Source organism: Pangasianodon hypophthalmus, chromosome 26 (genome assembly GCF_027358585.1).
Source record: "Pangasianodon hypophthalmus isolate fPanHyp1 chromosome 26, fPanHyp1.pri, whole genome shotgun sequence".
Classification (NCBI taxonomy): domain Eukaryota; kingdom Metazoa; phylum Chordata; class Actinopteri; order Siluriformes; family Pangasiidae; genus Pangasianodon; species Pangasianodon hypophthalmus.
The window spans coordinates 204,560-219,778 of NC_069735.1; the positions used below are offsets into that span (position 1 = coordinate 204,560).

At 44.1% G+C, this 15,219-nt stretch overlaps 2 protein-coding genes across 2 annotated transcripts; one reads left to right on the forward strand and one right to left on the reverse strand.

Annotated features, from left to right (window-relative positions):
• Window positions 1–1,740: 1,740 nt before the first annotated feature.
• LOC117596186 (interferon-induced protein 44) lies at window positions 1,741–8,468 on the forward strand. Its single transcript, XM_053229960.1, has 9 exons — window positions 1,741–1,842; window positions 2,449–2,503; window positions 2,697–2,757; window positions 2,870–2,903; window positions 3,016–3,226; window positions 6,395–6,547; window positions 7,096–7,267; window positions 7,522–7,622; window positions 7,851–8,468. Exons 2-9 carry the CDS (start codon window positions 2,495–2,497, stop codon window positions 8,022–8,024), a joined length of 915 nt encoding a protein of 304 aa, XP_053085935.1. The 5' UTR covers window positions 1,741–1,842; window positions 2,449–2,494; the 3' UTR covers window positions 8,025–8,468.
• Window positions 8,469–8,571: 103 nt separating this feature from the next.
• LOC128317487 (LITAF domain-containing protein-like) lies at window positions 8,572–10,356 on the reverse strand. The gene is made up of 3 exons (XM_053229653.1): window positions 10,353–10,356; window positions 10,011–10,186; window positions 8,572–9,437 (listed from the first exon to the last, which is right to left on the reverse strand). Exons 1-3 carry the CDS (start codon window positions 10,354–10,356, stop codon window positions 9,312–9,314), a joined length of 306 nt encoding a protein of 101 aa, XP_053085628.1. The 3' UTR covers window positions 8,572–9,311.
• Window positions 10,357–15,219: the final 4,863 nt, after the last annotated feature.

Here is a 15,219-nt window from a genome sequence, read left to right on the forward strand (position 1 = left end):
CTGTGACAACATTCATACAGCATGTGCTTGTTGAACATCCCGTTCCAGATTTAGTCCCAATTTGCTGTTATCCTCCACTCCTCTGGGAAGGCTTTCCACTACATTTTGGAGCGTGGCTGTGGGGATTTGCCCATTGACCCACGACAGCTTTAGTGAGGTCAGGTACTGGTGCTGGGCATGTAGGCCTGGGGTGCAGTCACCATTCCAGTTCATCCCAAAGGTGTTCAGTGGGGATGAGGTCAGGGCTCTGTGCAGGACACTCGAGTTCTTCCACTCCAACCTTGGCATAGATTCATGCCTTCATTTGTCTTCATGTGATAATGACAGTGTGCACAGGAGCATTGTCATGCTGGAACAGGTTTGTGCCCCTTAGTTGCAGTGAAGGGAAACTGTAATGTTACAGTCTACAAAGACATTTAATACAATTGTGTGCTTCCAAACTTGTGGCACCAGTTTGGGGAAAAACCACATATGGGTATGATGGTCAGGTTTCCGCAAACGTTTGGCCATATAGTGTATATATATACTGTATATATATGATTTTCATGAAACAAAATTTTCTGCAGGTGTTGCTATAGTCAGTCAATAAGAAACCTAAGGAAAGAAGGAAATATTCTCTGTGTGCCAACTAGCTTTGATATTGATATTGATCTAGACTATTGCTCTTTTGTATTTGCCTGCTTTATGTCTGTTTGCTCATCGCCTGTTTCATGTGTTTGATTATCACCTTGCTCTCATGTTTTAATACTTAACTAATGCCTTCATAATGATGAATTAATACCTGCACTAATCCTTATCACAGGAAATAATGAAGCATACACATAAACAGCCTCTGAGTCATATACTGTATAAACAGACATTAACAGTGGAAACAGTATTAGTATTAATATCTTGTTAATTAATATCTTCGTCTGCTGTCAAAAATCAAACCTTTTCTAAATCATAAAACCTTAGAGATGGCTGTTCACGCTTTTACTACCTCACGCTTGGACTGCAATTCACTATACTACGGTAGTTCAAAGACTCAAATTGCTCGCCTTCAACTAGTGCAAAATGCTGCTGCCAGATTCCTTCATAATTGCCGTAAAAGCGCTCACATTACTCCAATTCTGAGGACCCTCCACTGGCTGCCTAGCAAATTCAGAATCGATTTTAAAATTCTTTTATTTGTATATAAATTATTACATGATCAAGCCTCCACTTACTTATCTGAATTGTTGCACCTATATACTCCTTTCAGAAGTTTAAGATCTAGCGATCAGAGTCTTCTTTTAGTCCCACACTCCAGACTCAAACGCAGAGGGGATCGAGCTTTTTCAGTGGTTGGGCCGCGGCTGTGGAATAACCTGCCTTTAGAGATTAGATTAGCCCCTTCTCTCACCACTTTTAAGTCTCTCCTAAAAACGTATCTGTTTTCCTTGGCTTATAAATAATCTTCTATTATGGTATTTGCCTATTATTTTGTCTTCAAAATGTATATACTCTGCTCCCCTTGTCTTACTAATATATTTTCTTAGTCACTGTATTATTGGGGCTAGACCCTGTCTTAATTGTGTTTAGTGGTGCTGATTTCTCTGTTTTATTTTATTCTTTTTCTGAACCTCTGTACAGCACTTGGGTCAGTCGTGTGGCTGTTTTTATATGTGCTATAAAAATAAACTGAACTTGAACTTGAACTTGATTCTGTTTATAGTGACTGAGAATTACTGCAGTGCTGGGAAAGTGAAAGTGGAAGGAAATATCTGAGTCACACCCAGTTCCAGTTTTATATCAGTGACGCAGACTCACACAGCCGGAGCAGCAGCACACAGGTTCAGCTCTACAGCCAGAGCAGAGGAGAAGGTAAGAAAGACTTCATTCTAAAGCACTGATCATTAAGTTTTTCTCCTTACATTGTTATTACATAAATGAGAGAGCTTGCTATATATTCCAATTAGAAAAAATCAGCATGTTTAGATGAATGCCATAGCTCACCATGTTGAAGAAGCAAAAGAAATAGTTTCATCCTTTTTGCAATGTATTTACAAATTGATAAAATAATTCCACGTTAACAAATCAAAAGCTGGTCAGAGGATATGAAAGAGGTCAGAGGCAGTTAAAGGCAAAATGATGGACAAACAAAATCTTTTTGTTTGTCCATCATTTGCCACAATCCAGAATCTAAGAGCTAATAAAACGGGTAAATAGAGAGATAAGGAGTCATACACAAAAGGCAAATACTAAACAACAGCTCAGCACTGACACTAAAGCCTGACTGTGACAGCTGAGGAAGTGTCCTCTAGTGGTGTTTCACTGAACTGTTCCTGATGGATGTAACCAGCAGTTTCACTGATCAGCTGCAGATTCAGTTTCACTGTACAAGTGATACGGTGAAAATTAAATATAGACGTGAGTCCCTGTATGTATTAATAACCAAGTAATTTAATTCAGTGACACATTTGTACACAGAACTAAAGCAACAACACATCTGAGGTGCAGTTCAGAGGCCAGTGTCATGGATCAGGTAAGAAAATGGACTACTAACTGACTTGACACAATCACAGTTCATAATTCAAACCAGTAAAGTAAAGCTTTGTTATTATTGTTTTATTGTATTTTGCTGTTGTATTAGTGTAGTTATTGTTATTAATACAATGTTCTCTATTTAAATAGTTAAATTTATGCGTAGTTTATACTGATATTGTTTGTTGCTTCAGTTGTTTCGTGCTTTCCTCAAATCGAATCAACATGAACAACCAACCCCAAAACCAGATCCTGGTAAGTTACTGCAGAAATATGATATTTAAGGAAAGTCATAGAAATAAACACTTGATTGTAGTGTCAAAGACAATCTCGTGTAATGTTGGAATTCATTTTTTTAAAATCGCAGAATTCGATCGTCAATGGCGGCCAGTGGCGTGGAGGTAATATCAATGATTGCAAAAAGACACAAAGACAAGATTATTGTGTGCTTAAAGCTGTAATTAGTAGCTCATGGAAAATATGTTAATCTCTTGGTTCTTACTTCTTAAATAGTGAAGATAACAAACATCTGATGTTGAGGAAACTGAAGGATTTCCAGCCAGGCACTGCAGAAGTCCGTGAGCTGAAGATTCTGCTTCACGGCCCAATCGGAGCAGGAAAGTCGAGTTTAATCAACTCCATCAACACCGTCCTCCAAGGATACAACGCCGCCGGTGCACTGGCAGATTCATCAGCTGGTCAAAGTCAGAGCTTCACTTTAAAGGTAATAACTAAACAATTAAATATTTACTTCAAGCCTAGCTCATGTTTTCCTGAACGTCAGTGAATGTTGAGTAAGACCAAAACTTATTCAGTTATAGAGGATATACAGTTTGGTCTGGAAGTATTTGGACAATGACAGAGTTTTTGTGATTTTGCCTTTATACACCACCACAATGAATTTGAAATAAAACAATCAAGATTTGATGGAAGTGTAGACTTTCAGCTTTATTTTAAAAGGTTCCACAAAAATATGGCATTTACCATTTAGGAATTACAGCCATTTTAAGCAAAGTACCTCCATTTTCAGGGGATCAAAGGCATTTGGACAAAGTGACATAATTGTAAATATAACCATAATTTTAATACTTGGATGAAAATCCTTTGCAGTCAGTGACTGCCTGAAGTCTGGAGCCCATGATCTCAAAAGTCAAATTCTGAGTTTCCTCCCTGGAGATGCTTCACCAGGCCTTCACTGACACCTTCACCTTCAGTTGCTGCTTGTTTGTGGGTCTTTCTGCCTTCAGTCTTATCTTCAGTAAGTGAAAAGCAGCTCTATTGGGTTGAGATCAGGCGACTGACTTGGCCATTGAAGAATATTCCATTTCTTTGCCTTCAAAAAGTCTTGAGTTGCTTTCGCAGTATGTTTAGCATCATTATCCACCTGCACTGTGAAGCAGCGTCCTATCAGTTTTGTAGCATTTGGCTGAATGTGAGCAGAGAGTATAGCCCTGTACACCTCAGAATTCATCCTGCTACTTCTGTCAGCAGTCACATCATCAGTAAACACCAGTGAGCCCGTTCCATTGGCAGCCATACATGCCCATGCCATAACACTGCCTCCACCATGTTTGACACATGATGTGGTACACTTTGGATCATGAGCTGTTCCTTTCTTTCACCATATTTTTCTCTTCCCATCATTCTGGTACAAGTTAATCTTGGTTTCATCAGTCCAAAGAATCTTATTCCAGAACATGGGAGGCTTTTTTAGATGTTTTCTGGCAAAGTCTAATCTGGCTTTCCTGTTCTTGAATGTTCCCAGTGGTTTGCACCTTGTTGTAAACCCTCTGTATTTACATTCATGAAGGCGTCTCTTGATTGTAGATTTTGACAATGATACGCCTACCTTCTCCAGAGTGTTCTTCACTTCTGTTGATATTATGAAGGGGTTTTTCTTCACCAAGGAAAGGTTTCTCGATCATCCACTTTGGTTGTCTTCCATGGTCTTCCAGGCCTTTCGATGTTGTTGAGCTCTCCAGTGCTTTCTTTCTTTTTAAGAATGTACCCAACTGTTGATTTGGCCACACCTAAGGTTTTTGCTACCTCTCTTATAGATTTATGTTGTTTTTTCAGCCTAATGATGACCTTCTTCACTTGCATTGAGATCTCCTTGGACTTCATATTGGTAGCTCCAGTCGAACAGCTGCCAAATGCCAACTCAGTACCTGATATCAACTCCAGACCTTTTATCTGCTTCATTTGTCTTGCAGTAATGAGGGAATGGACCGCACCTGCTCAATTAACTTCTGGTCAGTCAATTGTCCAAATACCTTTGAGCCCCTGAAAACGGAAGTACTTTGCTTAAAATGGCTGTAATTCCTAAATGGTAAATGCCATATTTTTGTGGAACCTCTTAAAAAAAGCTGAAAGTTTTACACTTCCATCACATCTTGACTGTTTTATTTCAAATCCAATGTGATGGAGTATAAAGGCAAAATCACAAAAACTGTCCAAATACTTCCTTTCCCTACTCAACTTTTCTGACTGTTTTTCACAAGTTTTGCATTTGGCTAGGGTCAGTGTCACTACTGGTAGCATGAGGCGATACCTGGACCCTACAGAGGTTGCATAGGCAGTCCAACTCCTCCAGGATTGCACATCAATATGTGCCATTGCCAGAAGTTTTGCTGTGTCTCCTAGCACAGTCTCAAGAGCATGGAGGAGATTCCAGGAGACAGGCAGTTACTCTAGGAGAGCCGGACAGGTAGAAGGTCCTTAACCCATCGGCAGGACCGGTATCAGCTCCTTTGTGCAAGGAGGAACAGGATGAGCACTGCCAGCCCTACAAAATGACCTCCAGCAGGCCACTGGTGTGAATGTCTCTGACCAAACAATCAGAAACAGACTTCATGAGGGTGGCCTGAGGGTCCGACGTCCTCTACTGGGCCCTGTGCTCACTGCCTGGCACCGTGGAGCTCGATTGGCATTTGCCATCGAACACCAGAATTGGCAGGTCCGCCACTGGCTCCCTGTGCTTTTCACACATGAGAGCAGGTTCACCCTGAGCACATGTGACAGACGTGAAAGGGTCTGGAGAAGCCGTGGAGAACGTTATGCTGCCTGTAACATCGTTCAGCATGACCGCTTTGGTGGTGGGTGAGTGATGGTCTGGGGAGGCATATCCATGGAGGGACGCACAGACCTCTACAGGCTAGACAATGGCACCCTGACTGCCATTAGGTATCGGGATGAAATCCTTGGACCCATTGTCAGACTCTACGCTGGTGCAGTGGGTCCTGGGTTCCTCCTGGTGCACGACGATGCCCGGCCTCATGTGGCGAGAGTATGCAGGCAGTTCCTGGAGGATGAAGGAATTGATACCACTGAATGGCCCCCACGCTCGCCTGACCTAAATCCAATAGATCACCTCTGGGACATTATGTTTCGCTCCATTCGACACCTCCAGGTTCCACCTCAGACTGTCCAGGAGCTCAGTGATGCCCTGGTCCACATCTGGGAGGAAATACCCCAGGACACCATCTGTCGTCTCATTAGGAGCATGCCCCGACGTTGTCAGTCCTGCGTACAAGCACCTGGGGGCCATACAAACTACTGAGTACCATTCTGAGTTGCTGCAATGAAATTTCAGCAAAATGGACTGGCCTGCTGCATCATTGTTTCACTTTGATTTTCGGGGTGTCTTTGAATTCAGCCCTCTGTAGGTTGATAATTTTCATTTCCCTCAAACGATGTGGCATCCTTTTGTTCCTAACACATTACCCAGTCCATATCAGTGTAGATATCCAGCATGATATTTTTCCCCATTGAGATCTGATGTGTTTTCAAAGTGTTCCTTTAATTTTTTGAGCAGTGTATACATTTGATTCATGATTTAACTGTAGTTTAGATAACCTGAACAGAATCTTTACACTCCTGTATTTGTGTTCAGTTTAAAATTCACAGGCTGAAGAAAGGTGGGCCTGGATCTTTCTATCCATTTGTCTTTACTGACATCATGGGTCTGGAAGAAGATAAGTCAAAGGGAGTGCAAACAAAAGACATAAACAAAATATTAAAAGGTCATGTGAAAGATGGCTATACTGTAAGTAAATGATTTATTAAGAACATTTTGTATTCTACACAATAAGTTTGGTATATAAGATGTGAAAAAATTAAGAGTAAAGAATTTTAGTGTCTTGACTGGATGCATAATTATGAAGCCATAAGCATGTGCGAGAATTCTTAGATGTTAGCCCAGTGCACGCCTTCGACACCTCCATGGTAGGCCCTGCACAGTAAAACATCACTAGTTCTGTAAGGAAAATGCCCTGGAAGTCCTCTACTTAGTTGGACAACCATACTTACTTACATAATCAACGTTTCTCATTTTTTTCTGTCTTACTCAGCAATAAGGAATGTTTTTCCTTATTAAAGCACACTAACAATCCTCATTCTCATAACTAAACACCTTCTCATAACTAAATGCCAGTTTTCACTGTAGTTACTGAATGATTCATGTGTAGTATCACTTTGTTTGCTAAGTAATATTCAGACTCATCTAAATTAAAAGAACACTTATGGGGGTCTACCTTACCCCTAAATATCAAGTATTTTGAGTATTTATGTATTTGAGCGTTTTTGCTCTTTCAGTTCAATCCTGTAAAACCAATTGATAAAGGCGACCCGAAGTACATCAGCAACCCCAGCCTGAAAGACAAAGTGCACTGTCTGGTGAGTGTTCTACCAGCTGACAAAATCTCCCTCATGAGTGACGACGTTATCCAGAAAATGAGAGCTGTTCGGGAAAAAGCTCGTGACTTGGGTGAGTTTTCACATAATTAGAATTTCATATTAAATAATGAAACCTGGATTATGTATAAAATAGGGCAGTGGAAGCTCAGTGGTTAAGCTGTTGGATTACTGATCAGACAGTCGTGAGTTCAAATCCCTGTGCTGCTACTGCTGGGCCCTTGAGCAAGGCCCTTAACCCTCAACTGCTCAGTTAAATGTAAGTCGCTCTGGATAAGGGCGTCTGCTAAATGCTGTAAATGAAAGGTGTTTGTGGTGATTCAACAGAGATTCCTCAAGTGGTCGTCATGTCCATGGTGGATAAAGCATGCCCTCTAGTTAACGAGAACCTGCGTAAGATCTACACCAGCAAAAAAATTAAAGAGAAGGTGAGAACAACAGCAACAGCCATCTCTTCCTCCTTTTATTTTTATTTATGTAGGTCTCCCATCTACTCCATGATATTCTCCACCACCAGAGAACATTTTAACAGGCATATGCTTTATTATTAACCTTTAACTTTGTGGTTATTTGAAATACAGATAAAACTGCATGGATATGGCTCCTAACCCCAGTTCCTCAAATACAATAAGTCATGTTGTATCTGTTTATCTTAGATGGAGGAGTGCAGTCATAAACTGGGAGTCCCGATGAACTGCATCTTTCCTGTGCTGAACTACCATGAGCAGGTTACCAACGACACGGCCATGGATATTCTGATTCTCATGGCGATGACTGACATCATTAGATTCGCCAATCACTATGTTGAAGACCAGGTTTACAGAGAATAAGTTCCTCATGTGTCCTGTTCAGAGAAGCAACGTAGAAATGGCTAATTTCAGGAATTCAGAGTGTGACCAGAGATTTACTTAGAAATTAATAAAACATATTTAACCTTTTCACTTCATTATGAATATTTATCTGTCCATGTGATAGATGTTGTAAAATTTCCATTCTTCATCTTTTTTTGTTATTCTTTACCACTCACTGGTTTAATGATCATTTTTCCTTTCTGGTTTTAATACCTACAATAAAAGTATTAATAAAAGACAGATGTAATTGATAAGAGAGACAGTAATCTGGAGTAATATGTACTATTGTCATTATGGGCTTTATAGACTGTATAATGTTTTTATTGGGGTTTTTTTATATCAGTGTAATCTGCATGTTTACTGCATTGGTTTTCATGAATACAGTAAGATAAATTGACACAATAACAACAAATACAGAACGGATTTGTATGGTTTTTTTGTCTCTTAAATTAGTAGCTGGTTAAAGTAACACATTTATATTTATGTCAGCTGACATAAAATAACATCCACAAAGATAAGGACAAAACATCCAGGCTGCAAGAAACAGGACTTGAATTTTAAGCCGTCACCTGAAGTTAGGAAAATACTGTTTTGGAATTGTGTTTGCTCTAAGAGAAAGAGTAAGAGTGAGTTTCCAGCAGATTTTGAATTCCTCATACATTACTGCACCACTCCACCCTCTACAGCGCAGGAGCTTTCATTTCTGACCAAACAGCAGGCTTACAGGAAACAGGAAGCCTGGGGGAGTGTGTGTCAAGGGATCAGCTGTTTTCCATTTCTGCAGCCTATTGTTCAAAATATATCACATCCTCGTCTCAACAGCAGTGTAGCAATGCAAGTAAATATTGTTCAGTTATTTTGTCTTTAATCGCAGATTGTAAGGAGAATTAAGGGACAAGTAGGCACAAAGCTTAAATAAAGGAAAATGTATTGTTTATCAAGACGTTTCATAAGAATTGTTAGTTTCCACTGTTACCAGCATGTTACTTTAATTATCTCAAAGGAAAACTGAATAAATTTATTTATTACATTTATCTACGCCCATTAACACATCAAACGCTTCTACTGTCTGCATCCACATAAAATGCATGAGCACGTCACATTTATCAGTTTAATCTTACAGATCATGATCCGAAAGATTTCTATTTCAGTAATGACGTTATTGCTTGCTTTAAGTCCAAGGATAGAATAAATTAGCTACAAATCATTTTTCAATGTAAATACAATGATGGTAATAAACTGTGTGTGTGTGTGCGTGTGTGTGTTTTAGCGAACGTGTATCCCTAAGAATCTGTTACAGGCCGGACATGAATGATGCGCATCCTGGAATTCTTTCACGCAGCAGGGAATAATGCAACATCCACAGACGAGCCTGAAACCAACAGTAGACGTCTATCAGTGCTTTTCTCATTAAATAATCACAGCATTGATCATCATTTATAATTAAATCAAGTCACCTCAAGCCCAAGTCAAATCTCAGTCAAGTCCAGAGTCACTAAACTGCTGTGTGATGTGCACCAGGCTGTGGCTTTGTGTATTCTGAGTGCTGCATCGTTCCTTCTGTTGAAAGTGTTTTTACTTACACAAGGTCTGCGACTTGTTATAGAAGTGTTAGTGTTGATTTGGAGTTTGTGGAACTATATGGGTTTTGAGAATATGCAGCTGCTTTTTTCCATCAGTGTCCAGTATGGTCAACTCTCTTCAGGGTGAAGAAGATGACATTACAGACTAATCTGAATATTCAATACATCATCATTTGCATATTACAATGTTGTACAAGAAGCAGGACTGTTTTCTGATGACACTATAGAATAGAAATGTATAGAAAAGCTTAGAATCGAATCGAATAGAATAGAATAGAATAGAATAGAATAGAATAGAATAGAGCTAACTGCTCAGTGCTGTCTGGATTTAATCATGTGACTCACTGAATTACTCCAGCAGTTAATCTGATGTTGTGTCTTACCCAAACAGTGTAAGCAGGCAGCACATGGCCCATGCTGCATTTCCAGGTTTATAAGACACGCTGGTGGTAATTTGTTGAAGACAGTGCGGGCAATTAATCACAGTGGGAGCATCACCCAGTGTCCTACCCAACATCTGCTGTGGAATAACCTGATGGGGGGAAGGCTGAACAAACACTGAGGGACAGAATACAACAGAGATTCACTCATGATGCAGAAGAAATCATCTATAAGACAAGATCTCAAGCTTTTTCTGTATAAATAGAGCCGGTAAGGAGTGGCAGCTAAAAGCAATAAACTAATCAACCGTAGTACATGAAACAGCCAGAAGGGGCCGGTGAACCCATGAACCGTGACAGTACCCCTCCTCCTAGGAGTGCCTCTCGGCGCTACCAGGAGAACCTACCCGTCGATTGTAATCATCGATAAGGGAGTGATCCAATATGTCCCTGGCCGGGACCCAACTTCTCTCCTCCGGACCGTAACCTTCTCAGTCCTTGGAATCCACGTCCCCTCCGTCTCGAGTCCAGAATGCGGTTAACCGAATAAGCGGGTTCCCCATCTACGAAACGCAGTGGGAGGGGGGGGGAACAGGGGCTGGCGGATTAATAGGCGAGTGAAAAACAGGTTTCAATTTGGACACGTGGAACACAGGATGGATTCTCCTGTACGCTGGAGGAAGTTTGAGGCGGACTGCCACTGGGCTAAGAATCTTAGTGACAATGAATGGGCCAATGAATTTGGGAGCCAATTTACTCTAAACGGAGCGGAACAGAATATTTTTACTAGAAAGCCACACTTTTTGACCGACGACGTAGACGGGAGGCTTCGACCGGTGGCGATCAGCCTGAGCCTTGTTGCGCGCACCCACCCGGAGAAGTGTCTGACAAACAGTTCTCCAGGTGCGACAGCACTTCTGGACGAAGGCGTGGGCAGAGGGAACTGCGACTTCGGATTCCAAGCTGGGAAAAATAGGTGGCTGGTACCCTAAGCTACACTCAAACGGAGTAAGGCCCGTGGATGACACTGGCAATGAATTGTGTGCGTACTCCACCCAAGAGAGCTGTTGGCTCCAAGAGGACGGGTTCTGTGAAACCAAACATCGTAACACCCGCTCCAGATCTTGGTTGGCTCACTCGGACTGCCCGTTGCTCTGAGGGTGGAAACCAGACAAAAGGCTAACACTCGCCTCCAGTAACCGACAAAACTCTCTCCAAAATTTGGAAACGAACTGGAGACCCCTGGCAGAAACCACATCAGTCAGGAGGCCATGAATGCGAAAGACGTGATCAACGACAGTAACCGCCGTCTCCCTGGCAGAAGGCAATTTGGGCAGGGGAATAAAATGGGCCGCCTTCGAGTACCGGTCCACCATGGTCAAAACCTCCGGGTTACCCTGGGACAGAGGGAGGGCGGAAACGAAATCTAACGCTATGTGGGACCAGGGTCTAGAAGGGACAGACAGCGGTTGAAGGAGACCCTCTGGGGGACGATTGGAAGTCTTACAACTGGCACAGACCGAGCAAGCCAAAACAAACTCCCGAATGTCACGAGCCATCAATGGCCACCAGAACCGTTGTTTGACCAAAAAGGCAGTACGACTAATCCCTGGATGACAAGCGACCTTGGAGCAGTGGCACCAGCGGATGACGTCAGACCTCTCCGGCACAAATAACTGATCCGATGGACACCCTGACGGAGGCGTTACCCCTTGTAAGGCCGTGCGGACCTTAGACTCAATCTCCCAAGTGACGGTGGAGACCACAAGTCTCTCGGGTAAAATAAGCTCGGGAGTAGTCTGCCGATCGGAACCATCAAAAACTCGGGACAAGGCGTTGGGCTTGATGTTCTTAGAGCCCGGACGATACGAGATGGAAAAAACAAAACGACCGAAAAAAAGAGCCCACCGAGCCTGCCTGGAGTTAAGACGTTTGGCCGATCTGATACATTCAAGGTTCTTATGATCAGTCCAGATGATAAAAGGCACCCCCGAGCCTTCCAACCAATGACGCCACTCCTCTAAGGCCAACTTAATCGCCAACAGCTCTCTATTACCAATGTCATAATTCGGTTCGGCGAGAGACAGGCGATGACAAAAAAAGGCGCATGGATGCATCTTGCCGTCCGCGGAGGAGCGCTGGGACAGAACCGCATCCACCCCCACCTCCAAAGCGTCGACCTCCACCACAAACTGACGAGACGGATCAGGGGCAATAAGAATAGGGGCAGAAACAAAGTGGCTCTTGAGGTTGGTAAAAGCAGTGTGGGCTGCGCTCGACCAGTTAAACGCCGTCTTGGTGGAGGTCAAGGCGGTCAGAGGGGCGGCGAGTTGGCTGAAGTTGCGAATGAAACGCCGGTAAAAATTGGCGCACCCCAGAAACCTCTGCAGGGCCTTGCGAGAGCCAGGGGTTGGCCAATCCACCACAGCCTTGATCTTATCGGGATCCATGCACACCCCCCCCAGACAAAACGATGAACAGAACAGACTGTGCATGAAAAACGCATTTCTCCGCCTTGACAAAAAGCCCATTCTCGAGCAGCCGAAGGAGCACTCGCCTGACGTGCTGAACATGTTCCTGGAGAGAGGAGGAAAAAATCAATATGTCATCCAGGTAGACATATATGAACTGATCAACCATATCTCTCAGCACGTCATTAAAGAGTGCCTGAAAAACCGCCGGAGCGTTAGACAGCTCGAAAGGCATAACCAGGTATTCAAAATGCCCCCTGGGGGTATTAAAGGCGGTTTTCCACCACCCCCCCACCCCATGCGAACCAGATGATAGGCGTTGCACAGGTCAAGTTTAGTGAAAAAAGACGCTCCCTGCAACCGCTCGAAAGCTGAAGACATCAGCGGCAAGGGGTAAGTCTTCCTTACCGTGATGCTGTTCAGCCCCCGGTAATCAATACACGGCTGCAGTGAACCGTCCTTCTTGCCCACAAAAAAGAACCCAGCCCCTGCGGGAGAGGAGGAAGGACGGATGAGCCCGGCTGCCAAAGAATCAGAAATATATTTCTCCATGGCCTCCCTTTCTGGGACAGAAAGCGAGTATAACTTGCCTTTAGGTGGAGACTTACCTGGCAATAAATCTATGGCACAGTCATAGGGACGGTGCGGCGAGAGAGAAGCGGCCCGAGACTTACTGAACACTCCCTTCAGGTCCATGTACTTTTTGGGCACGTTAGACAGATCCACCGACTCCTTCTGGAAAACAGAACTAGACACAGACGAACAGGCAGACACAAGACAATTAGCATGACAATATTCGCTCGATGATAAGACCGTACTGGAACGCCAATTAATGTGAGGGTTATGGAGCGAGAGCCAGGGGTGACCTAAGACAACAGGAGCGAGCGGGGAGTCGGCGAGAAGGAAGCATATCTCCTCCGAGTGATTCCCCAACATGATGAGTGTTAACGGACCGGTGGTGTGTGCGATAGTGGAGAGAGTTTGGCCATTGAGAGCACTGACGGAGATGGGCTGGTTAAGCATAGACACAGGCAGGTGAAGTTGGAGAGCGAACTGAATGTCCATAAAATTACCTTCCACTCCAGAGTCCAAAAGGGCTTGACCGGGGTGAAGTGTGCTTCCCTGCTGTAACCGTACCGGAAGGAGCGTTGTAGAAGAGGCTTTACCCGCTGCTATTCCACCCTACAGTAACCTCTGAGCTACAGTCAGGCGGTGGCTCTTACTGGACAGCCTGAGGCGATGTGTCCCGCCCCTCCGCAATAGAGGCACAATCCTCTTGTCCGACGGCGATCCCTCTCCTCCCGGGACAGTCGGGCTCTGCCCACCTGCATGGGCTCCGGATCGTGCACCGGGCTGACCGCATCGCTGGAGAGGGAAACCGGGAGATCCATGGCAACCGGAACTGCGCGTCGTAGCCCCCGCTGTTCCTGCTGCTGTAGGCGTGCGTCCACCTTAATGGCCAGAGCGATAAGCCCGTCCAGGGATGTTGGGAGCTCCAGCATGAATATCTCCCTCTGGATGCGATCTGCCATCCCATGCAGGAACTTAACCCACTGCGCCTCCTCGTTCCAATTACACTCCGCTGCCAGGGTGCGGAACTCGATTGAGTAATCCGAAACCGGAAGATCGCCCTGACGTAAGTCGGCCAGCTCAAAAAGCCTCCTCATCTCCTCTGCGAATGTCTGGAACGAGGCACAGCACGGGTGTTGGTTTTCCCATACCACTGTCCCCCACAACGCCGCCTTCCCCGACAGTAACGTCAGCACCAGCGCCACCTTGAATCGCTCGGTAGAGAAGGTCTGTGGCTGGAGAGAAAAAAAAGCGAGCATTTGGTGAGAAAGGCACGGCAGAGCCGCGGCTCACCAGAGTATGAGGCGGGAGGTGGTAGGCGTGGCTCGTGTTGAGTAGTAAGCGGCGATTGAGGGGTTAAACTTTGAGGAGCTGGCGCAGTGGGTGATGTCACCGGTCCAGTTCTCAGTAGTTGCACTTGGGCAGTGAGCTCGGACACCTGCGCCACCAAAGCCTGTACCGCGCGACCCGTGGCGACCATCTGTTCCTCCTGCCTGTCGAGACGCGCGGCCGTGTCCGAGAGAAAACTGTTGACATCGGCGGCACTCGCTGAATCCATAATAATGGTCAGTTCGTTCTGTCACAGCGAAAAAAGGAGGCGGATTCAATAGCGAGTAAACTGAGCGGACAGTCCAAGGAAGAAAAACATGAAAACAACGAACTGATAAAAGACAAGACAAACGCTGAGGTATAAATAGAGCCGGTAAGGAGTGGCAGCTGAAAGCAATGAACTAATCAACCGTAGTACATGAAACGGCCAGAAGGGGCCGGTGAACCCATGAACCGTGACATGGTGTTGCTGAGATCGCTACTGCATTCCTTCTTATAAAGAATGTAGCAAATTGTTGATTTAGCCACCTAAAGTTTCTGCTATTTCTCTGATAGGTCTGTTTTGTTTTTTTAGCCTAACGATGGCCTCCTTCACTTACACTGACACCTCTTTGGACCGCATGGTGAGAGTCCCATGAACAGCTACCAAATGCAAATTCAACTTTTGGAATCAACTCCAGACCTTTTATCTCCTTAATTTGTCATGAAATAATGAGGAAACAGGCCACACCTGGCCATGAAACTGCTTATCAGTCAATTATCCAATTACTTTTGAGCCTGGGAAAATGGAGGGACTCTGTATTTTTGTTAAACATGCAGGCAGCAAACCAAAGCACACAGT